Source organism: Giraffa tippelskirchi, chromosome 6, assembly GCF_054371585.1.
Source record: "Giraffa tippelskirchi isolate mGirTip1 chromosome 6, T2T-mGirTip1v1.2.pri, whole genome shotgun sequence".
NCBI classification, from domain to species: Eukaryota; Metazoa; Chordata; class Mammalia; order Artiodactyla; family Giraffidae; genus Giraffa; species Giraffa tippelskirchi.
The window spans coordinates 1,019,414-1,044,759 of record NC_137280.1 but is presented as its reverse complement, the minus strand read 5'-3'; the positions used below and the strand labels follow the sequence as shown (position 1 = coordinate 1,044,759).

The 25,346-nt window shown below is 45.7% G+C and overlaps 1 protein-coding gene and 1 long non-coding RNA gene across 3 annotated transcripts in view; both read left to right on the top strand.

Moving 5' to 3' along the window:
• Positions 1–25,346, top strand: part of DEPTOR (DEP domain containing MTOR interacting protein) — a 153,947-nt gene that overhangs the window by 56,419 nt on the left and 72,182 nt on the right. For both annotated transcript variants that reach the window (XM_081504805.1, XM_081504806.1), the window contains one exon: positions 18,318–18,496. In XM_081504805.1, coding sequence (XP_081360931.1) covers positions 18,318–18,496 — 179 coding nt within the window. The remainder of the gene's footprint in view (positions 1–18,317; positions 18,497–25,346) is intronic.
• Positions 1,933–13,299, top strand: LOC145511479 (uncharacterized). The gene is made up of 3 exons (XR_014057891.1): positions 1,933–2,530; positions 12,935–13,035; positions 13,114–13,299. It is a non-coding gene; the product is annotated as an uncharacterized LOC145511479 (long non-coding RNA).

The window sequence follows — 25,346 nt, the reverse complement described above, 5'->3', positions numbered from 1 at the left end:
GCTGAAACCACAGCCATACTCAGGACTTTTGTGCATTAGGAAAGGTACCTCACCATCTTAGAACACACCATGCTAAATATTTTAATTCTTGCTCCACTTCCAAGAGGGAGAGATTTTCCCCATCAATTTACAAGGAAGGAAGGCTAATTTGAGATGGGCCAAGTTACCTGCTTCAAACCTCCAGTTGCTAAAGAAGGACCCTGGCTGAAACTGCAGGCTCTGTCCTTTCCCACAAACGGCATTAAAAATTAAAAATCTCTGTTCCTCGAGCAAACCTGTGGAAGAGGAATGCTGCGTGCGCAGGCTTTGGATCCGGGGACTCGAGTAGCTGCGAGTGTCAGCTGATTCCATCCAGAAGAGATGGGGACGTGGAGTCTTCCAGCGGAAAGGGCTTTGGTCTGTTTTTAAGCGTTAGTCTGGAGAGACCGGTCCAGAGGGCCGGGCGGGGTGGGGCGCTGCCCGGCGTCCGCAGTGAGGTCTGCAGTGAACGGTCCAGAGGGTGGGCAGGGTGAGGCGCTGCCCAGCATCCTGCAGTGAAGTCTGCAGTGAATGGTCCAGAGGGTGGGGTGAGGCGCTGCCCGGCGTCCCACAGTGAAGTCTGCAGTGAACGGTCCAGAGGGCGGGGCAGGGTGAGGCGCTGCCCAGCATCCTGCAGTGAAGTCTGCAGTGAACGGTCCAGAGGGCCGGGCAGGGTGAGGCGCTGCCTGGCGTCCCGCAGTGAAGTCTGGAGGGAACATCCAGAGGGCCGGGGCGGGGTGAGGCGCTGTCCGGCGTCCCGCAGTGAGGTCTGCAGTGAACGGTCCAGAGGGCGGGGCGGGGTGAGGCGAGGCGCTGCCCGACGTCCCGCAGTGAGGTCTGGAGGGAACGATCCAGAGGGCGGGGCAGGGTGAGGCGCTGCCAGGCGTCCGCAATGAGGCCGCGGAACACCCAGAGTGGAGGAGGAAGGGCCTCCGGGGAGAAGTGGCTCCGACCCGAGCGGAGTGAACCGGACCGTCCAGGACTCACACCCGTGGGGTCTTCTGGGCGAGTGGGGTTTGGGTTGGAGCTTATTGTTCCATCATTAGAAGCTCTGCGTGGAGGCCCCTTGGGTAGGTGGTGTGGTCTATAAACGCAAAGATGACTCCAGAGGTGTAGATGCTTTTTTGTTTTTCTTGCTTTGTTTGCTAAATGGAAACATCCCTGCTTAATCACTTCTTCATGTAGAGCTGGGGAGTGTCAGCGATGGCTTTATTCTACCAAGTGGGAGAAGCACCCAATTGTCAGAAAGCATTTATTAGTTTCAGAGCCCCTAACGGAAGGCCTTCAGACCAGAAAGAAAATCCACAATGCATTTTTAACTTTCCTAAAGTTAAATGTGCGGTCCAGCTTTAACTAGGAAGTTAAACGGGTTAAAGTGTAGTGTGCATACCTTGCACGTAAGTGTGCAGCTCCGTGTTCACAAATTGAACACACACACGGAACAAGCACCCAAATGGTATTTTTATAAATTTGTCTTCCGTATTCTACCATGATTCAGGCTCCTAAACAAGGTTAACTTTTCTCTCAGTGGTAGCATTCTCTGGAACAGGAACTTCCCTTCAAAGTAGTTAAACATTTGCTTTTCTGCGTTTTATATGTCCTCTCCCCAGCACGCTTGGAATGGGTCCCTTTGGCCGGTTGGGAGGTTGTCCCATCTGAGAAGGACCGACAGGAATTGCTGAGGGCGCCCCTCCAGGGACGTGGCTGCTGGGGTGTGTGTGTGTGTGCGTGCCTGCGTGGATGCCTTGTTCACTGTGGCTCGGTGCCTTGTTCACTGCGGCTTGGTGCCAGGCGCTGTGCCGGATGCTTTACAGAGATTAGCTGTGACTTTGACAGCACCGTCGAGGTCAACATTCTTGTCTTCATGACACACAAGAAGAAACTCGGGGTCCCGGAGCCCGACCCCAGCTCGGAAGTCGCGGTCCAGAGGTTCAGACTGGAGGCTGGCCGTCACCGCCGCTGTCCCTTCAGACCCGTGGAAAGAAGGATGTCGTCCAGCCCGGTCCCACACTGCTCCTGCATGGACTGGGTATCGCTGTCCTCAGGAGATCGCCCACCTGCCCTGGGCCAGAGACTCGGGAAGACCGGGAAGTCTCTCCTTGCCAGCACGCGGCCCTCTCCGCCACACTCTTCCCTCTGGTCCGTGCCAAGAGGTGGCTGAGTCGCCTTGAGCAGTCACCAGCTGCTCCAGCTCACTGGGGGTCTCTTTCATCTCTTTTCTCCTGGACTGAGGTTATCGACTGGCCCTTTGCCGGTGATGGCTGCCTGCTGGTTTCCAGCAGGTGGCTGAAAGCAAAGTGTACAAGAGCAGTTTCAAGCTTTCAGGAAGTTTGGTAACCTTGCTTCGTCATCGTCCTTCCCGAGTAGGAACCCTGACTTGTTCTTTGTGTTCCAGTGACCGATGCAGGGCAGGGTGAACGGTGATATGTTTGTTGGGGGGGCAGTTATGATGGCACGATGGAAGACCTCGGTTGGAAGAACAGAGAAGAGACTGTTTCCCTTTCTTTTTCAGGTAAATTTAGCAAATAGGCAGGACAGAGCACTCTTTCTGTCACTTGGCCTGTGAACCTGCAGAAAGCAGTCCCTCCTTACTGTGTCCAGTTTTTTGTGATTTTTCCCTTACCTCGTTAACGTATACTCATTTGATATTCCCTAGTTGGTATTCTCTGTATTTTTTTCTCAAGTACTTTATCTTACCTCTTCTAACTGTCTTTCTTTGCCTTTTTTTACCCTTTGTTTTTGGCAGCAAATCCTTCTATTTTCTAATAATTATGGAAGCATCCAAAATAAATAATAACCATTCCCTTAAAAGAAGCCTTTATAATATGTTTGAGAACCCAGTTGCCCTTGACAGTTGTTTGAAAGGCCTCACAGAGGTTTGAATTGTTTTGAATTCAGCGTAGAAGGGCTTGATTTCTCTCCTTGTTTAATTTTTTGGTTATGAAATTGTAGCTGGACGCAGCCTTTTAGGACAGCCGTGGCCTCGGAATTCACACTCGGCTTCTGTCTAAAGCTGATTCAAGTTCAGTAACAACAACTGAAATGTTTAATGCAACCGCACTAAAAAGCTGATAATATTTAGTACAACAGCACTAAAAAACCATGGGGAATGTGAAAATTATAGCTTAGGTTCCGAATTATCAGTCTCGTCAGAGCATAAAACCAGCACTAAAAAAGTTCTTGCTTTTTTTTCCAGAAAATTTGAAATAGCAAGCAAAGAGGAAGGGATATTATCCTTCAAAGATAAATAACACTCTGTTACTGTTGCTTGTGGCATACCTTGTTTTCAGTCAGTTGATTAACAAATGTTTGTTCAGCACCTAGTATATACTGCCTCCCAGGGCTGGGTTTTCTAAGAAAGGAAAGCTTTGAATGCATGGTGTCTATCCTTCAGAAGCTTCCATCTGAGCTAAAGGGGTAAAAATAGTGTGCTAAAAATTGAGAGACTTTATATGAAACTATGGTATTGACTTAAAGTTCAAAAAAAGGAGAGATCTGTGTGAATTACTTCTAAGTTAGGCTGTTTTCAGAGAGAGGGCAGTACTTCCTCTAGCCCTTAAAGCCCCTTTGTGCAAATGAGAAGCAGATACCCTTTTGCCCTTTCCTTCAGACTCCTGCCATCCTGCTCGTCCTCAGGGATGGCTCCTGGGGAGCGGGCACTGGATCTTAGACCTCATTTGTCACTGAAGCCAGGCTCCCTTGTGCAGTGAACAACCTGAACCACTATGCAGTAAGCTTCCTATTTTGGAAGAATGGTTTAAATGTTGCCAGGGAAAGGGAGGAAGAAGGATGTGAGGGAACAATACAAGTAAGGAAAAATAGTGAGAAAGAGTATGTTCTGTTCAGTGTATAATATGAAGACAAGTGAAGGAAGGTGGAAGGTATTTGTTGGCAAAGTGTGTACGGTGCTGTTTTTCTTCCTTTTCCTTCACTTTTTTAGTATATACTCGGGTTTTACTGACATATAGGAACCAAACAGCTTTCGGTTTACTAGTTCCAAACCAAATGACTATGAAAATTTCATCTGTTTATCCCTATCACGTCTATTCTATAGAAAACAGCATAGTATTCAAAGCTGACCAGTGCTCACACGCGCATTTCCCCATGATTCGTACTTTCTTCCTCTTCACACAAGTCAGTGTTGTTCTTTCAAACTGTATTTTGGAAGCATACATCTAAATATGTAGTTTATACCTGGGGAGCAACTGTGTTATACTGAGTATTGATATAAGCATTTGTTCAGGGACAAGTCATCTGGTTAAATATAAAGTTAACCTTAGGGACTTCTCTGGTGGTCCAGCACTTAAGACTCCAGGCTCCCAACTCAGGGGCCCAGTTCTCCTGGTCAGAGAACCAGACCCACCCATCACAACTGAAGACCCTGCACACTGCAGCGAAGACCCCACGGGCCCTAACTCAGCCCTGGTGCAGACAAATAAGTGAAAAAATTACAGCATAAGTAAATAACCTTAATGTAACTTCTTTGTTGATAAATTCCCCCCTCCCCCCCGTTATAAGCATAGTATATTCTCTCTGGGGAATAATTTGAGTGATAGAGAATTCTATTAAGAAGAAAGGAAAAAGCGTTCAGAAACTGCCCCCCGGGGTAAAGTAACTCAATATTTGGATGAATAAATTTTTAATTTCTAATGGTTATCATGTATATAATTGTATGTTTTGCTCTTCAAAGTAATTTATCATCATATTAACACATGACTTTTTTTTTAAGCTTTCTAGATTCTAAAGCATCTTTGGGGCCTCATAGCCCGTGGGTCACTTTGCCTCCCTGGTAGCTGTGCCCTGGTATACTGTTCACATACGTTCCCACGTTATATGGGCCTTCTCAGTTCTTTTGAATTTTTTTTCAGTGCACAAGGAGATTGCCATCAGCTGATTTCTATTCCTGTCCTGGCCCCGAAATGTAGCAGTTCCTTCTATTGTGATGTTGCCTTTCCCCTGGGTTAGAGTGAGTCTGGGAAATATGACTCAGATATATATCCAGGAAAGGGTGAACTCAGTCACATGCCCAATAAAATCTGTGAATACTTTCAGGAGGTGAGTTTTGTTAATACCTAATACCTTAAGGCAGGTGACAGTCCCTGGGGTCACAAAGAGTCAGACAAGCCTTAGCGACTGAGCCACCCCCCCAGCACCTCACGGTGGCTCAGTGGTAGAGAATCGCCTGCCAGTGCAGGAGACACAGCTTTGACCCCTGGGTTGGAAGATCCCCTGGAGTAGCAAACGGCAGCTCATTCCAGGACTCTTGCCCAGGAAATTGCATGGACAGAGGAGCCTGGCAGGCTGCAGTCCATGGGGTCCTAAGAGTCGGACACGACTGAGTGACTAAACAAGAACACCTTATAGGGTGTGTGGGTTTGTGTTATGAGTATAGTCCCACACAGGGCCGTTTTGACTAAAGATGAATTTGTTCCATAAAAATGAGACTCTCAGAGCACCTTCCCCATTTGTCACCACTAATTAAAATAGAATTGGTGTTCTTGTATGTAGAAATATACACAGAATAGTAATTCATTTTGCCATAAAGAAAGGGGTTAAATCTTCGTAGTCGTTACCATCATCTTTACGGCTATAAGGTGTACTGGGCCCCGAGATTGAGGCATTTTGTGTGTTGTCACATTTAGGCTGCTTAGCAGGTCCCCGGGGGGGCACTGTCTTTATCCCCAGTTATGCTCGGGGAAGCAGTCAGGTAGCTAGCAGGTGTGCAGTTAGGATTTGAAGCTACATTTGTCATTGATCTCATGATTTTAAACCAGTGTAACTCAGGCAGTTGACATTCTGTGACTTCTGAGCCCAAGCAGCTTAAGAAGGCCTGGCATGGTTGCTTGGTTTTTAACAAAAGTCAGAAAGATAATTCAATGGAGAATAAATAGTCTTTTTAACAAAATGGTGCTGAGATAACTGGATAGCTGCATGCAAATAAGCAGTTTGACCTTCGCCTCATGCCTTCTAGAAAAATTAACTCAAAATGGATTATAGAACTAAATTTAAGAGCGAAAACTGTAAAACTCTTAGAAGACAATGCAGGAGTAAACTTTCATGGGCTGGTGTCAGGCAGTGTTTCTGACATGTGACCCCAAAAGCACAAGCCACAAAAGAGAAGCATAGATAAGTTGGACTACCTCAAAATTGAAAACTTTGGGACTGCAAATAGCCATGAAGACAGTGAGAAAACACCCCATAGAATGGGAGAGAATATCTGCAAATCATTGTCTGATTAAGAAGTTGCATCAAAGAATATATGAAGGATGCTTAAGTTCAAGCAACCTCATTTTCCAGTGGACAAAGCATCAGAATAGACGTTTCTCCAAAGAAGATATGTAAATGGACAACAGGCATACAAAACCATGCTTAATATCAGTAATCATCAGGGGAATGCAAATCAAAACCACTCTGAGACATCTCTTCACACCCGCCAGGAGGATCCTGATGAAGAACAGATGGCAAACGCTGGCGAGGACGTGGAGAAGTCAGGGCTCTCACACGGCACTGGTGGGAACGCAGAGTGGCACAGCCACTTTGGAGAATGTCTGGCGTTTTCGCAAAAGATTAAGAAGAATTATTATATGACCCAAGAAAACATATGTCCACCTAAAACCTTGTACATTATGTGTATATAATGGGGAATGGGGATGGGGATGTGGGGGATGATTGCTAATAGTACAGTGTTTCCTCTGGAGTGGTCAAGTATGTTAACATGGATTGTAGTGATGGATGTACACCTCTATGTATATACTGAAAACCATTGCATTTTACATGTTGAATGGGTTAGTGGTCTGGCAAGTGGATTATATTCTGCAACATCTTACAAAAAAACCTAAACAAACTTTTTGGCCAACCCAATATATTAACAATATTCTCTCATTATTATTAATGTCTTAATATATTAATGAAAGTATAAATGAAATTTCTGGCAGCATCTGCTTCCTTCCTCTTGAGCTGTGCATCTCAGTGTCCAGGGTGTCTCATGGGAGAAGCTATGTTGACTGAGGAGCCCCCAGGGCCAGCCATCCAGCCCGAGCCACCGTCTGCCTGTATTTGCATGACTGATCCCAAGCAAGGCTGACGGAAGAACTGCCCAGCTGAGCGCCGAGCAATCCACGGAGCTCTAAGATACAATTAAGTGCTGGTTTCTTAAAAAAATTATTTTATTGAAGTGTAGTTGATTTACAGTCTTGTGTTACTCTCTGGCATACAGCAAAGTGATTTGGTTATACATATATATTAATATGTGTATATGTATGTATGTGTATATGTATACATGTGTGTGTTTGCATATAGATGTATGTGTTATATATCTGTATCTGCTAACCCCAAAGTCCCAATTGGTCCCTCCCACACCTTCCTCCTTGACAACCACAAGTCTATTCTCTCTCTGTGAGTCCGTTTCTATTTCGCAAATACGTTCATTCATGTCATATTTTAGATTCTACATATAAGCGATATCATATGGTATTTATCTTTCTCTCTCTGACTGGCTTCACTTAGTTTGATAATCTCTAGGTCCGTCCATGTTGCTGCAGATGTTATTTCATTCTTCTTTATGGCTGAGTAGTATGCCATTGTGTGTATGTACCGTATCTTCTGTATCCATTCGTCTGTCAGTGGACATTTAGGTTGTTTCCCAGTCTTGGTTATTGTAAATAGTGCTTCTGTGAACGTGGGATGCATGTATCTGTTCAAATTAGAATTTTGTCTGGATATATGCCCAGGAGTGGGATTGCTGAATCTTAATGGTTCCCTGGAGGCTCAGCTGGTAAGGAATCTGCCTGCATTGTGGGAGACCTGAGTTCGATCCCTGCATTGGGAAGTTCCCCTGGAGAAAGGAAAGGCTACCAACTCCAGTATTCTGGTCTGGAGAATTCCATGGGCTGTATAGGCCATGGGGTCGCAAAGAGTCAAACACGACTGAGCGGCTTTCACTTTCATGGCAACTCTATTTTTAGTTTTTTGAGGAACTTCTATACTGTTTTCCATACTGGCCGCACCAATTTACACTCCCGTAAGTGGTGGTGGTTTTAAGTCACCAAGTTCTGGGGCAGCTTGTTGCTTAGCAAGAGATCCGTGGACCAAGTAGTGAGTCAAATGATTGTTTTAACACCATGACCACATGCTGATAGTAAAATCAAATCCCCGGCAAGGCTTTGTGGTAAAAAGGATCTGGGCAGGAATAGCAGGATTCCTGCTATTCCTTCAAGGAGTCTAAGGGGAAGTGAAGTCAGAAGACCTTCAGGGTTGCAGGGCACGTTTTAAACGGCAGGTGAGCCCAGCCTCACCCAGGGCTTGCCAGCTGGTCTCTTTGCTGAAGCTCACGTTGGCAGCGGCAACTGGCCAGCCATCTGTCCAGAGGCCACCAGCTACTCAGCAGGAGCTCCGGAGGGCTGTCAGGTCATGGCTCTGGTTACACGAAGTGACCCAGACAAACCCCTGTCCAGCTGTCCTCGCCACACCCCGAAGGGAAAGTTGCTGAGCTGGAAGGGACAGTGTGGTCGGACAGCAGGGGAAGGCTGGCGTCTGGGTCTGTATCTTAAATGGAGAGTCTCAGTCGGGAGGGAACTGCTGACTCACCACGTCTCCACGCGGGTCATTCTAAGGGTGACTTTCCCCCCCCTTTTTTGGCTGCCCTGCGGCGTGAGGCATCTTAGTTCTTGAATCAGGGATCGAACCCACGCCCCCTGCAGTGGAAGGATGGAGTCCAGGTCCTTGGGCTGCCAGGGAGGCCTGAGGGGGTCATTTTCTACATACTCCCGGGTAAGGCCCTGTCAGAGGGGAATGCAGAGAAATGAGCTTCACGTATTCATCCAGCAAATTCTTCTTAGGACCTGTGGTACTAGGAAACAGCTGTCCACCCCAGAGACAAGGAGCCTGGTCTCAAAAGCTCATAATTGAGTGGGCTGGTCGTGTCCGCAGGGAGCTGAGGAGGCCTTGCAGGGAGCCCTTAAAAGTGGCACATGGTCCAGATTAGTGGGATGGGCGATTCTCTAGAGAAATAAAGGCTAAAACTGGAAAACCAAGGAAGCTAGTTTTCCTCCTCTTCTCTCTACCTTATCTGAGGGCCAGAGAAACTGAAGAAATAACGCTGCGCTTTACTTTGGCATTTTGTTTCCTAGGTTCCCATTACTGATGTGGGCTCCCAGGCGTAACTCCATGCGGCTGTACTTTATGCAGTTTATTTCCAGGACCTTCTGGGATTCATTCACTGCCCTTTCAGTACCTTCCAACTGATGTGACATGTCTCTCTTTGTGGGTTTCACCTTTTGCCCTTACCCCCTGAGATGAGGTGGCTCAGTGGTACAGAGTCTGCCTGCAATGCAGGAAACGTGGGTTTGATCCCTGGGTGGGCAAAGTCCCCTGGAGAAGGAAATGGAAACCCACTCTAGTATGCTTGCCTGGAAAATCCCATGGACAGAGGAGCCTGGCAGGCTACAGTTTGGGGTTGCAAAAGACTCGGACACAACTTAGTGTCTAAGCAACATTGATACGAAATATTCTAGTTATCTATTCCTACAGAACAAATCACCTTCAGACTGAGTAGTTTAAAACAACAGATGATGTGTTATTTCTTCTGATTCTGTGGGTTTTAGGGCCATTCCTGTGCTGGATCCCCCCCGGGCTCATCCGTACTGTTGCTGGGAGGTCAGCTGAGCTGGAACACCCAACGCCGCCCCCTTCTCATGTCTGAGAGTCGGTGCTGGCCACTGCCTGGGCCTTGTAGCCTCTCCACCGCCCGTAGGTTACACTTGCTTCCTTACCCGGCAGCCTCAGTCTGGCATTCCAAGGGGGTGAAAGGGGACGTTGCAGGGCCTCCTAAAGCCTTACCTCGGAAGACAGTAATGCTGCTTCTGCTGCCTCTAGTGCAGCTCACAGAGGCAGCCCAGGTCCAGGGGATGGGGCACTAGACTCAGCCTCTTGATGGGAGAAGCAGTGGAGTCACATTGGGAAGAAGCCTGCGCGGAGCTGTGTGGCCACCTCCTGTGACGTGTCTTCAGGATTCTGGCCCTCGTGTTGATTATATGTGGCAGTTGTCCCTTCTTCTAAGAAGGGCCTGGTCATCATTACAGGCTTCCCTGATGACTCAGATGGTAACCAATCTGCCCGCAATGCACAAGACCCAAGTTGGATCCCTGGGTGGGGAAGAGCCCCTTTAGAAGGGCATGGCAACCCACTCCAGGACTGTATTACACACGGTTCTTACGGCTCATACACACTCAACTGCTCTAGCCCTCTGAAAGCAGCCTCAGAGCTATTTCTCAGCTGGATTGAAGTACAGAAGAGGGTTGACTTGGGAAGAGATCTAAATATTCTTTTCTGCAGATTTAATTTTTTTATTGAAGTGTAATTACAATATTATATTGTAATTACTGCAAATTAGTATTGTAATTTTTCTTGAAATAATTTGCAGTGTTATGTTGGTTTCACGTCGACAGCACAGTGATCCAGTGATGCCTGCGTACATACTTTTTTTCAGGTTCTTTTCCAGTGGAGGTTATTACACGAGAGTGGGTGTAGTTCCCTGTGCTACACAGTAGGTCCTTGTTGTTTACTTATTTGTATATAGTAGTGTATGTATTAATCCTGAATTAACCCTGATTAATCTCTGCCAAGCTGGTTTTATAAAAGGCAGAGGAACCAGAGATCAAATTGCCAACATCCGCTGGATCATCAAAAAAGCAAGAGAGTTCCAGAAAAACATCTATTTCTGCTTTATTGACTATGCCAAAGCCTTTGACTGTGGGCAATCACAATAAACTGTGGAAAATTCTGAAAGAGATGAGAATACCAGACCATTTGACCTGTCTCTTGAGAAGCCTATATGCAAGTCAGGAAGCAACAGTTAGAACTGGACGTGGAACAATGACTGGTTCCAAATAGGAAAAGGAGTACGTCAAGGCTGTATATTGTCACCCTGCTTATTTAACTTCTATGCAGAGTACATCATGAGAAACGCTGGGCTGGAAGAAACACAAGCTGGAATCAAGATTGCCGGGAGAAATATCAATAACCTCAGATATGCGGATGACACCACCCTTATGGCAGAAAGTGAAGAAGAACTAAAGAGCCTCTTGATGAAAGTGAAAGAGGAGAGTGAAAAAGTTGGCTTAAGGCTCAACATTCAGAAAACTAAGATCATGGCATCTGGTCCCACCACTTCATGGCAAATAGATGGGGAAACAGTGGAAACAGTGTCAGACTTTATTTTTTTGGGCTCCAAAATCACTGCTGATGGTGGTTGCAGCCATGAAATTAAAAGACGCTTACTCCTTGGAAGGAAGGTTATGGCCAACCTAGATAGCATATTTAAAAGCAGAGACATTACTTTGCCAACAAGGGTCCGTCTAGTCAAGGCTATGGTTTTTCCAGTGGTCATGTATGGATGTGAGAGCTGGACAGTGAAGAAAGCTGAGTGCTGCAGAATTGATGCTTTTGAACTGTGGTGTTGGAGAAGACTCTTGAGAGTCCCTTGAACTGCAAGAAGATCCAACCAGTCCATCCTAAAGGAGATCAATCCTGGGTGTTCATTGGAAGGACTGATGTTGAAGCTGCAACTCCAATACTTTGGCCACCTCATGCGAAGAGTTGACTCATTGGAAAAGACCGTAATGCTGGGTAGGATTGGGGGCAGGAGGAGAAGGGGACGACAGAGGATGGATGGTTAGATGGCATCACCGACTCAATGGACACGGGTTTGGGTGGACTCCGGTTGTTGGTGATGGACAGAGAGGCCTGGTGAGCTGCAACTCATGGGGTCGCAAAGAGTCGGACACGACTGAGCGACTGAACTGACTGAATCTCTGCCAATAAGATTTTTTTTTAAAAGAGTTCTAAATAAGGTTTTTAATGAGTTCAGTTATATGCTAATAGCTTTTATGTGTGCGTGAGTGCTAAGTTGCTTCAGTCATGTCACAATCTTTGTGACACAATGGACTGTAGCCTACCAGGCTCCTCTGTCCTTGGCATTCTCCAGGCAAGAGTACTAGAGTATGCTGCCATGCCCTCCAGGGATCTTCCCAATCCAGAGACTGAACCGATGTCTCTTATGTCTCTTGCATTGGCAGGCGGGTTGTTTACCACTAGGACCACCTGGGAGGCCCGGTAGATTTTATAAATACTCTTAATTGCTTCACGGCCTTTTGGCTAAGATCCAGTGTGGTATCTATTCTTACAGCGTATTAAAAAGCAGAGACATTGCTTTGCAGACAAAGGTCTGTCTAGTCAAGGCTATGGTTTTTCCAGGAGTTGTGTATGGATGTGAGAGTTGGACTATAAACAAAGCTGAGCGCTGAAGAATTGGTGCTTTTGAACTGTGGTGTTGGAGAAGACTCTTGAGAGTCCCTTGGACTGCAAGGAGATCCAACCAGTCCATCCTAAAGGAAATCGGTCCTGAATATTCATTGGAAGGACTGATGCTGAATCTCTAATACTTTGGCCACCTGATGTGAAGAGCTGACTCATTTGAAAAGACCCTGATGCTGGGAAAGATTGAGGGGGGGAGGAGAAGGGGGACGACAGAGGATGAGATGGTTGGATGGCATCACTGACTCAATGGACATGAGTTTGAGTAAACTCCGGGAGTTGGTGATGGACAGGGAGGCCTGGCGTGCTGCAGTCCATGGGGTCGCAAAGAGTCGGACACGACTGAGCAACTGAACTGAACTCTTAAATATAAAAGCATACACTATGTTCTTAGAACATTTTTTTTAACAGAAATTTTTAATGACAGCAATCCAGTGAAGGCAATAGCACATGTATTATTTTCCTCATTTATTATGAATTTGGGGACACTGGTGCAGTAAAAAAAAAAAAAAAAAGGAAACCGTGTCATTAGTTTGTGGCAGAGCTGTGTCTGAGTCCCATGGTCTTCCTTCCAATGCTGTGACCCTTTCATGGCTTCTGGTAGATCCCGGAAGGTTCTCGGGAGAGAGGAGATGACTCAGAGGAGTCCCCAGAGCTGTTGGTACAAATTCATCCTGCCCTGAGGAAGGCACCATGACTAGTTAAGTATAACACTTTCTATATACATTGTCTTTTGTATCGTTAAGTTGGTTTACTCACACTCACACGTGGTTCTCACAACAGATGGATGAAGCTATCATACTCTCGAGAGAAAGGAAGATTAAAAAAAAGAAAAAAGTGACTTGCTTTTCATCTCACAGTTACCACGTGACTCATGCTGAATAAACTTAAACCTTCAGGTTCCTGGTCCTGTGTTCTTGCCACAGCAGGACTGGGCTCTACGTCTCAAAGCTTGAAAGTGAGCATCGTGTAAGTACACATCCAGGTGTGCGGGTCAGTTGCCCGCGAATGATACGGTTTGTAAACATCGATACAGTGCTCGTTTGCATGACCCGGAGCAGGGAATGCTGGCATTCAGTGTTTCTCATTTGGATGAGAATTACATTTTTCTCATAAATAAAGAGGGAATTGTCTTACAGTGATCCCTAAGATTTCTTCCTGCTTTAGACTGAAATGATGCATTTTGTGTTGTATATTGTTGTTAGTTTGAGAAGATTAAACAGTGGAAGTGACAAACAGATTCAAGGGATTAGATCTGATAGTGCGCTGGAAGAACTATGGACGGAGGTTCGTAACATTGTGCAGGGAGGCAGGGGTCAAGACGATCCCCATGGAAAAGAAATGCAAAAAGGCAAAATGGCTGTCTGAGGAGGCCTTACAGATGGCTGGGGAAAGAAGAGAAGCCAAAGGCAAAGGAGAAAAGGGAAGATATACCCACTTGAATGCAGAGTTCCAAAGAACAGCAAGGAGAGATAAGAAAGCCTTCCTCAGCGATCAGTGCAAAGAAATAGAGGAAAACAATAGAAGGGAAAGACTAGAGATCTCTTCAAGAAAACTAGAGGTACCAAGGGAACATTTGATGCAAAGATGGGCTCAATAAAGGATAGAAATGGTATGGACCTCACAGAAGCAGAAGATATTAAGAAGAGGTGGCAAGAATACACAGAAAAACTATACAAAAAAGATCTTCATGAGCCAGATAACCACGATGATGTGATCACTCACCTAGAGCCAGACATCCTGGAATGCAAAGTCAAGTGGGCCTTAGGAAGCATCACTACGAACAAAGCTAGGGGAGGTCATGTAATTCCAGTTGAGCTCTTTCAAATCCTGCAAGATGATGCTGTGGAAGTGCTGCACTCAATATGCCAGTGAGTTTGGAAAACTCAGCAGTGGCCACAGGACTGGAAAAGGTCAGTTTTCATTTCAATCCCTAAGAAAGGCAATTCCAAAGAATGTTCAAACTATTGCACAATTGCACTCATCTCACACACTAGCAAAGTAATGCTCAAAATTCTCCAAGCCACGCTTCAACAGTATGTGAACCGTGAACTTCCAGATGTTTGAGCTAGATTTAGAAAAGGCAGAGGAACCAGAGATCAAATTGCCAACATCCGCTGGATCATCGAAAAAGCAACAGAGTTCCAGAAAAACATCTATTTCTGCTTTATTGACTATGCCAAAGCCTTTGAGTGTGTGGATCACAACAAACTGTGGAAAATTCTTCAAGAGATGGGAATACCACATCACCTTACCTGCCTCCTGAGAAATCTGTATGCAGGTCAGGAAGCAACAGTTAGAACTGGACATGGAACAACAGACTAGTTCCAAATCAGTCAAGGAGTACGTCAAGGCTGTATATTGTCACCCTGCTTATTTACCTTGTATGCAGACTACAACATGAGAAACGCTGGGCTAGGTGAAGCACAAGCTGGAATCACGATTGCTGGGAGAAATATCAATAACCTCAGATATGCAGCTGACACCACCTTTATGGCAGAAAGTGAAGAAGAACTAAAGAGCCTCTTGATAAAAGTGAAAAAGGAGAGTGAAAAGGTTGGCTTAAAACTCAACATTTAGAAAACTAAGATCATGGCAAGTAGATGAGGAAATAATGGAAATAGTGACAAACTTTGTTTTCTTGGGCTCCAAAATCACTGCAGATGGTGACTGCAGCCATGAAATTAAAAGATGCTTACTCCTTGGAAGAAAAGCTATGACCAACCTAGATAGCGTATTAAAAAGCAGAGACATTACTTTGCCAAAAATGGTCCATCTAGTCAAGGCTGTGGTTTTTCCAGTGGTCATGTATGGATGTGAGAGCTGGACTAGAAAGAAAGCTGAGCGCTGAAGAATTGATGCTTTTGACTGTGATGTTGGAGAAGACTCTTGAGAGTCCCCTGGACTGCAAGGAGATCCAACCAGTCCATCCTAAAGGAGATCAATCCTGGGTGTTCACTGGAAGGACTGATGCTGAAGCTGAAACTCCAATACTTTGGCCACCTGATGCAAAGAACTGATGCCCATCACCTGACCAACTGAACTGAACTTAGCTGTTTCAAAGACAGAAACAAGCTTTCATATAGAAGACAAGAACTCAGCAGGAATGGTTTTAAAGGAGGATAACGCAGTGATGGTAGCATTTTATGGAGTTATGTTTTTCATTGAACAAGGTTTCATGGACTCTCTCCTGTTGGAGCTTTTACTTGAGAAGGGAAGGTAGTCTATAACCTGATAATCACACAGACTGTGTAGGGAGCCCTTGAGGAGTAGAGAGATAGTGGAGTGAAGTGGAGGAGACCATTCCAGCTTTGGGAATGGCATGTTCAAAGGCCCTGTGGTAAACAGGAACACTTTGGTCACCTGATGTGAGGAGGCAACTCATTGGAAAAGACTCTGATGCTTGGAAAGATTGAAAGCAGGAGGAGAAGGGGACGACAGAGGATGAGATGGTTGGATGGCATCACCGACTCAATGGACATGAGTTTGAGCAAGCTCTGGGAGATGGTGATGGACAGAGAGGCCTGACGTGCTGCAGTCCGCAGGGTCGCAAAGAGTTAGACACGGCTGAGTGACTGAACAATAGCCGAATGTTTGAGCTGAAGGAAGGCCAGCCCCTCTGGATGATGGGTCAGAGGTGAGACTGTTCCACAGAGGCGGGTCAAGGTCATGCATGCATTATTGGCTGTAGAAAGGGTTTTGGTCTCTAGCCTAAAGGCAATGAAAAGCCATGGCTTTGTATCTTCCTCAGGGTCAGGACATTATCGGATGTGAATTTTTACTTTTTTATTTTTTAAAACTATTCAGTCCTGTGGCCACCTCGCGTATCATTTGCGGGCGGGGCGCAGAGCCTTGAGGGGACAGCGCGCACCGCCTCTGATGCTGTCAGAGGGGCTTCCTCATGCGGCGGGTGAAGCCTGTGCCCCGGGGGGCTGTCTGCACGTGGAGGCGTCAGGAGAGCCTGGGCAGGGGGGTGAGCTGTGCTGTCGGGCGAGGGGGCCCTAAGGGAATCACTCAGGTCACTGCCTCAGTTCAGGCCGCGTTAGCAAAACCACTCTAGACTGGATGGCTTAAATAACAAACACCGTTCCTCGCTGTCTGGAGCCTGGGAAGTTCAGGGTCAAAGTGCTGGCCGACCTGGCGTGTGCTGAGACACCTCAGTGTGCAGAGGTCTTCTCACTGGGTCCTCACGGAGAGGAAGAAGCAGCAGTCCCTTCTTATAGAAACAGTGATCGCAGCATGGGCGTGTAGGAGAACACATTTTGCCGCCCCAAAATATCTCTTTGGTACGTGGATTATTTTGAGCTAAAAGCAATCAAAGCCCAGAAGGGCTCCAGAGGAACATTTGACCTTTGACCTAAAAAAAATTTAGATAGAGGACTTGTTCCAGGAAAGGAGCAATCAGTGTAGATAACTACAGTCTGAGCTAGGTGCGGAGACAAGGAGGCACCCAGTGAAGTCTGTCTGTTTGGGTTCCTCTCTGCACCCGTTGTCTCTGCATGCCGCAGCAAACAGCCACAGCAAACGCTGGCTTACCAAACTGTGCCTTTTTGTCTTCATCTGAATCTCTTTCTTTCTCTTTGAAGTCCTGAACCATTACCCCCAACGTCCTCTTCTGACTTTGGTGGTATTTAAGGTTAAGGTTTTGCCCATTTTGGTGAGTTACTGTTTTCCTGTGTCTCTCCCCCGTACACGTTACTTAACTTTTGTTTAACTTTGTCCTGTTAATCTGTCTCATGTCAGTTTAATTCATAGACCAGCCAGAATAACCTACAAGGGTACAGGAAAATTTCTTCTTCCCTAACAGAGCTCCCCACTCATGAAATAATCACTTCTCCAAATCCCCATCTCTAAATTGTACCACATTTGTATTTAGTGTTCCAATATATATAAATTTTGGGAGGACGCAAGCATTAAGTCCATAGCAAGTAATCCAGTGATTTGGGAAAAGGAATCATGCCTTTAGGAAAGAGATGTGAGACGTGTTTTAGAAAGGGTGCAATTTGGTTAGTAACTCCCGTTCAAGAAGGCTAAATTGAATACCGAGCTTCCCAGGTAGCACAGAGGTTAAGAATTCACCAGCCATTACTGGAGACCCAAGAGATGTGGGTTCAATCCCTGGGTCAGGAAGTTCCCCTGGAGTAGGAAATGGCAACCCACTCCAATATTTTTGCCTGGAAAATTCCATGGACAGAGGAGACAGGCAGGCTATAGTCTATGGGGTCACAAAGAGTCAGACATGGCTGAGCAGCTGACCACACACACACACACACTGATTGCAGTTTGTAAAGCTAGAGTTCTGGATTGCATTTCAGTGTTCCTACTAATCACCAGGAAAAGATGCCTCTTGTTCACTTCTGAAGCAGCTGCTTCTCCTGATGGTTGCGTTCGGGGCAGCACATGGCAGCCACATCTGTCTGTCTGTCCGACAGCCTCGCTGTGATACTTCACGGAAGCCTGGGATGCGGAATTCCAACTAAGTGATTTTCCTTTTATGTAGGTTTCTTTTCTTTCTTTTTTAACTGAAGCATAGTTGATTTACAATATTACATTAGTTTTAGGTATACACCACAATGATTCCAAGTTTTCATAGATTATTCTCTGTGGGGGCTTCCCTAGTGGCTCAGCCAGTTAAGAATCCACCTGCAATGCGGGAGACCCAGATTCAGTCCCTGGGGTGGGAAGATCCTCTGGAGGAGGAAAGGGCAACCCCCTCCAGTATTCTTGCCTGAAGAATCCCATGGACAGAGGAGCCTGGTGGGCTACAGTCCATGGGGTCGCAAAGAGTCCCACACGACTGAGCAACTAACACTTTCACTTTCATACTATATGTAAAGTTAGTATAAAATATTGTCCATATTCCCTGCACAGGACCACATCTCCTTGTAGCTTGTTCATTTTGCACGTGGCAGTTTGTGCCTCTTGCCCCCTCCTCCCCGCCACTGGTACGTGCAGGCTGCCTTATCTCCTTTCCCTTCCTCCGCCAGGTTGATGAGCCCCGAGAACACGCTCCTGCAGCCCCGGGAGGAGGAGGGGCTCAAGTACGAGCGCACCTTCATGGCGTCCGAGTTCCTGGACTGGCTGGTGCAGGAAGGGGAGGCCACGGCGCGGCAGGAGGCCGAGCAGCTCTGCCAGCGGCTCCTGGAGCACGGCATCATCCAGCACGGTGAGCGCCCGCCTTCCCTAAGCGCGACCGCGTGCTCATTTCTCACTCGCGGCTCCCTGAGCCAACCGTGCTTCTGCTCGGGCTCAGCCTAGCTCGCCTCTAGGCTGGGGGTCAAGTTCCAGGCCTTCTCATGCTGGGACTCATATAAAGGAGCATCCACTCTCTGGGGTTTTTTCTTTTGGAATATGTTGTTTTGATGGATGAGGCCCGATCTAGAGCAGGCAAGTAGATTCTTTCAGTGTCTCCAAAACTTTCTGCTTGGGTGAAATTTAGCGTCACAGCTTCACATCCGACAACTGGTCATCTGGTCAAGTCTGGATGGGAAGTAGATGGCCCTCACAAAGCTAGTTGCAATGGAAGAATGAAGATTTGCTGAACCGTGGTTCAGGCTGCCATGCTGAAGAAGCATCCAAAAGGCCTTCGTCAAATTTCCCCCCGCCTTTTTTTAAGGGCCGAATCATAATAATGCAATATGTTAGTAGCATATTGTTGAAGAAGTGTATTAGTTACCTATTGCGGTGTAAGGAGTTCCTCTAAAACTGAATGCTATAAAATAATAGTGAGTGTTTATTATCTCGTACAGTTTCTGTGGGTGGGGAGTCTGGAGAGACACAGCGGGTGGTTTGGCTTGGCGGTCTCTTAGGAGGTTGGAGTCGAGACGTTGTCCAGGGTCAGTCATCGGAAGACCTGACAGTCCAGAGGGTCTCCTTCACAGTGGCTCGCTTGCATGGGCACCAGGTCGGGGCTGGCTGTTGGCAGGAAGCTTCTGTCCATTGCTCTGTAGACTTCTTCATAAAACTGCTTGAGAATTCTCATGACGTGGCAACCAGGCCTCTTCCAAAGGCGTGATCCAAGGGAATGTGAGACAGAAGCCAGGGTGTCTTTAGCAGAGCCTTGGAGTCACACACAGTCATTTCTTCACCACTGCTGGTTGGCAGGGCGGTTCCGTTCAGTATGAGAGCGGACGTGTAAGGGTGTGACTGCTGGAAGCAGGGATCACTGAGCCCCCTCAGTTCTCATGGGGCCGGCTTCCACGGGAACACAGCCTCTGGAATCCCAGCGCTACCGGTTATCAGCTACTTACCTTCTCTCATCTGTGAAATGGGAGTGCTTGCATAGGGTGCTTGTAGGAGCAAACGAGGCAGATGTAAAGTGTGTGGTTCAGTGCTCTGCTCTTAGTAAGTGCTCAGTCAGTTCATTTCCTTTGTGAAATATTTTCATTTATTTGATCATTTGTTCGGCTGTGTCTTAGTTGCAGCCGGTGGGATCCTTCGTGGCGGTGCACAGACTCTAGCTGTGGCTCCAGAGCATGCGGGCTTCATTGCTCTGCGGCTTGTGGGAGCTTGGTTCCCTTACCTGGGATCGAACCCATGTCCCCTGCACTGCGAGGCAATACTTCACCAGTGGACCACCAGGGAAGTCCCTCAATCAGTTTATTAATACAGCTGCATGATTGTAGGTTTGGAACAGTGAATAAAGGGCTGGAGCTAGATAAGCCTTTCAGCCTAGGAGTCAGTACGAGAGGTAATACCTGAATCATTCTTGCTATCAACTCCCCTCCCCACACTTCTACACAGGCCTAGAATTTCTCTCCCAGCGTTAGGGAGAAAACAATGAAATTATAGAGATGAAAGAAACTTTTGAAATTATTTGGAGCAGTGTTTTATAAACTGCAGATTGTAACCCTTTAGTGGGTTTAAAAGGGCTTCCCTGATAGCTCAGTTGGTAAAGAATCTGCCTGCAATGCAGGAGACCTGAGTTCGATCTCTGGGTTGGGAAGATCCCCTGGAGAAGGGAAAGGCTACCCACTCCAGTACTGTGGCCTGGAGAACCCCATGAACTGTATAGTTCATAGGGTCAAAAACAGTTGGACATGACTGAGCAACTTTCACTTCAGTTGGTTTAAATATGTAAAATAATTAAATTAAAATATTAAGAAAAATTTTAGCACAGGGAACTGTATTTAATATCCTGTGATAAACCATAATGGAAAAGAATATGAAAAAGAATATATGTATAACTAAGTCCCCTTACTGTATAGCAGAAATTAATACAGCATTGTAAATCAACCATACTTGAATAAAATTTTTTTAAAAAGGAACCACTAAAGAAAAAAAAAATTTTTTCAGTAGACTAGATTGGACTCTCATAATACTACTCAAGGTATGGTCCATGGATCCTAAGGGTCACCTGGGAACGTGGCAGAAATGCAGAATCTCTGATCCTACCCAAGTCCCACTGAATCTGATCTACATTTTAGCATAATCTCAAGTGATTCGAATGCACTGTAGAAGTCTGAGATGCAGTGGATTGGATTTCACTAGAATACATCATTTCAGAGCAGATTTTATATAGTAATGTCAAGGATTGCTTTGCAAAATGTTTATTTCAGTTAGAAATACACTATATAAACATATGGCCATGGTCATGTGTGCCGTGATTGGTAACATGAAAACTGTTCCTGTGCATTGGGTTCAAATACTTTGAAAACCAGTGGTTGGGACGCTCTGGTTTGAAAGGCACTCAGGCCACTCAGGGGGTTTGGGCTGTTTCCTCCTTTCTGATGTTGCCACAATCGCACTCTCAACTGTTTATGGATGGTCTAATATGTCTACGACTGGGCTATTGATTGAAGTTTGAAAGGTGAATAGAATTGTAAAATGCCAGTGTGGTCCCTGGCCTTAAACAGCTTATAGTCTTGTAGGGATTATAAAATGGTTATAGAAGCAATTAGAGATCAATCGAAGACGTACGATATATTTTGTTTATTTAATTTATATTGTGTGCCAGACACTTTTCTAGTGATTTTACACATTAACTTTTTGAAACCTCTTAAACTTTTGGAGGCAGATATATATATATATATATATATATATATTTTTTTTTTTTTTTTTTTTTTTTCCCATGTCAAATGGCTTGTGGGATCTTAGTTCCCCTACCAGGGATTGAACCTGTGTCCCCTGAAAGTCTCTCAGTCGTGTCCAACTCTTCACTGCGCTGTGGACTATACAGTCCATGGAATTCTCCAGGCCACAATACTGGAGTGGGTAGCCTTTCCCTTCTCCAAGGGATCTTCCCCACCCAGGGAAGTCCTGAGGCAGATGTTCTGTAGACTTGGCCCAGAAGTTCTTTGGGGTCTTCTCAGGGCATCGTATGGACAGACCCAAAGGAACACCTTGGCAGCCCAGTAGCTGTTTGTGCACGCGCTCAGGTGTGTCCCGTCTCTGCGACCCCGCGGACTGCAGCCCGCCAGGCTCCTCTGTCCACGGGATTCTCCAGGCAGGAACACTGGAGTGGGTTGTCATCTCCTCCTCCAGGCGATCTTCCCGACCCAGGGATCAAACCCATGTCTCCGGTATCTCCTGCATTGGCAGGAGGATTCTTTACCACTCAGCCACCTGGGAAGCCATGTTATTGTTGCTAAAAGTATCTTATTACAGTAAGAACAACTAAGGTGAGATCAACCATCTTAAAACATTTTTAAGTGAACAAATTAGTATCAGTAACTATCGGGGAGGTATTTTTATTATCAGCATTTAACAGATAAGGAAGCCAAAGCATCCGTAGGTTAAGTTATTTTTCTGAGGTCACTTAGGTAGTAACATCCAAGTGGGTATTATTGCTAGTACGCGTGAACTCAGAATTGATTGGAGTGACTGGGACTTTCCATTGGTAAAAAATGCCGTTTGGGTTGGAGTTAGTACTGTCATTTTTGCTCCAGACAGAAAACTTGGTGATATCAATTTCTAGAGAAAACCAGCTTTTTATGCTACCATTTACTGACTGATGCTATACACCTCAACTTCGGAGAGAAGACAGAAGATGCCACAAATGGTTTCCAAATGATTTCCAAAGAGTAAGTGATTACACCTCAATTACAGTGTAATTCTGTAATGCTATAAACGTAAATGCTGCAGTGTTGTGACATAAAGGGTAAAATAGGGTGTTATTGATTTGTTTTCCATGGTTTCAGGAGGATTGAATATCTCTATATAGAGCAGTCAGAGTTTCCAAGGGAGTTCCCATTTCTCAGCCCAGCAAGTCACTGCTAGATCACAGACTCTAACTTTGAATTATGAAAATATGACAACCACATATGTGTATGTTAGAGTTAATGATAAACACCAGTGAGTGTTTTAAGCGAAGCTCTGAATTGTTCAGCTAATAATTAGTTTAACTGGTTAAACATTAAAGAAAGTCAACCTTTAGGCTTTGAGCAAAAAATTTCTGGATAAAAGTGGTTCTCTAGCTTAAAACCAGTAAGCATAAAAATCAGGCCCAGGTATGAAATCCTGGCCAGATTCATTTATGAATGGTGCTCTATAATCAAGACAGAATTTGTTAGCTGAGTAATGAACTTACATGAAAATATATATGAATGTGTGTATATATAAATACTCCTGCATGTTTACACGTATGTAATTATACACCTGTATGGATGTTCATTAGTATGTACATATTTATCTAGATTTTTCATTTATTGAGGTTTACCATGTACTAGGCACTGGACTAGACACTGTATAAATTTTAATGTATAAATACATTGTGTATTTAATATTTACATGCTTCACATATATGGCATATATTGTCTATATAATCTCATTAAACCCTCACAGCAATTCTATGACATTGGTATGACTATTATAGTTCTACACTGAAGAAATCTGGAATTCAAAGCTTAAAGATATTTTTCCGAGGTCGCCTAGCTAACCAGTAGCTACCAGTCCTTGTGCCTTAGAAAGGAGTTTCCCTTGGTCCAGGGTGTATGGATTGAGGGCAGGAGGAGGAGGGGACAGCAGCGGATGAGGTGGTTGGGTGGCATCACCGGCTCGATGGACATGAGTCTGAGTAAACTCCGGGAGCTGGTGGTGGACAGGGAGGCCTGGCGTGCTGCCGTCCATGGGGCCGCAGAGAGTCGGACACGACTGAGTGACTGAACAGCAGCCACCTGGGTGTACAGAACTGGGTGCGGCTGGCTGTGGAATGAGCATGGCCTTTGGAGAGAACAGACAGGGTTTATATCCTAGCTCCTTCACTTACTGTGTGACCTTGTCACTCAGCTCCCCATTCCTCAGGTTGTGCAGTTTATGAAACTGGAGTCACACTATGTGCCTTTGAGAGTTTTGGTTGGTTGCTTGCTTGGATTTTTGGTTTTGTTTTTTGAAATCCTAGGACTACCCACATGTACCAGAAAGACTCAACATACGACTGGATTTCCGGCTCAGATTTTTTATGGTGCAATGACGCAGAGAAGGATCAGCAGGGGAGAAGGCATCCTGGGTGTTGTCTGGAGACCCCCAGGGGCCGCGGGGAACTGACTGCTTCCTCCAGCAGGGACCTGCAGTAGCATGCGCAGGACGTCTCTGCCCAGGGAAGCCCGCTTGAAACTCAGAGGGCAAGGTTTTTCTCAGTGGCTGCTCACAGGGGCATAGACTCGCCTGCCTGGGCAGCCCCCTGCAGCCTTCCAGACTCTCAGCAGGGAAGCACGTGTTCTCCATCAGTCACACTGTTTGTGCAAACAGTCTAGTCAGGCTGGTGCAGCAGAATGCAGTGCCCCAGGTAAGCAAAGGTGCCTTATCAGATGGTCACTTAGGGAACCTTCCAAAAGTCAAGTTCCCAGAAGCTAGCCGTGGACCAGCCCCACAAGCAGGCCTTTCTGTTTCAGGGCTGCTACGGTAACTGTTTCTTGCACAGAGCTGCTGTGAGAATTAAACGATAGTGGTGGTCAAAAGCTTTTAGCAGAGTCTACCTATTATGGCCCTCAAATGCAAGCTATTGTGCTTGATCTGATCATGTCTAAATAACTGTTAAAATGTACGGAGTCCCTACTATATGCCAGACACTGTTCCAGTTCCAATCACTGTCTTCATTTACTCATTTACCCCTTTAAATAATTCTATGAGTTAGTTATAATAAATCTCATTTTTAAAATTAGGTTAAGTAACTTGCTGAAGACAAGAGCTAGGAAAATGATAGATTCAAGATTCACATCAAAACAATCTGGCTCTTAATCACTAAAGAAGATTGGGTGCTAATTATAAGATTCACTAGAGGAGCTAAAAAATTCTCAACTTTTGCATCAGCTCACACAGCCTGTCAGATATTGCAACTGTAATCATCGTTAGCTCATAAAATAGTACACTGTTCCCTTTTTACACACAGTGACCAAGTGCCTTGAGATTTTTGTGTGACCTTTACAAACGTGATGAACACATTTTTTACTCCCACAAATATCTCCCTCAACTGCTTGAGCTGTTCTCCAGCTATCTTGTCCTTAAATGGAGGGCGGTAGACAGCAGAGAGTCACGTGGGTAAATTGCTCACAGCTGCAGCAGCTGACCCTGGATAGTCAGGCTACTGCGACTGTGTCCAGGCGTATAATTCCTCTTTTAAAGATTTAGTCAGAGCACTTTAACAATTTCAACACTTCATCAAGCCCCCTTTCTTTGTCTTTTGTCTGAGAAATATATTTATATAACATTGTGCAACGTGCAAAGCAGTTTTCCATGTATTATATTTTTAATCCTTCCAGCTGCTCCAGGGTAGTTTTGATGATCCCATTCCCCACTGGAAAACAGTCACTGAGACATTCTCCCTGGGAGCCATGAAGAAAAGAGCTTGGGGTTTTCTACAAAGGAAGCTAGCTGCCAGATCCAGACAGGAATTAACCCCATCTTCTCAGTGATTAAGAACATGGATGAGTCCAGCCCAGCCTAGAATATTCTAGCCAAAAGAAGAGCGAGGCGGGGAAGGAAGCGTGAAAGACGGAAGAACGGGTGGAAGGACAAGGGCGCTGATGACTGAGGAGGCTGAAGACAAGACTGCAGCTTGCCCAAGGCCGTGTGATGTT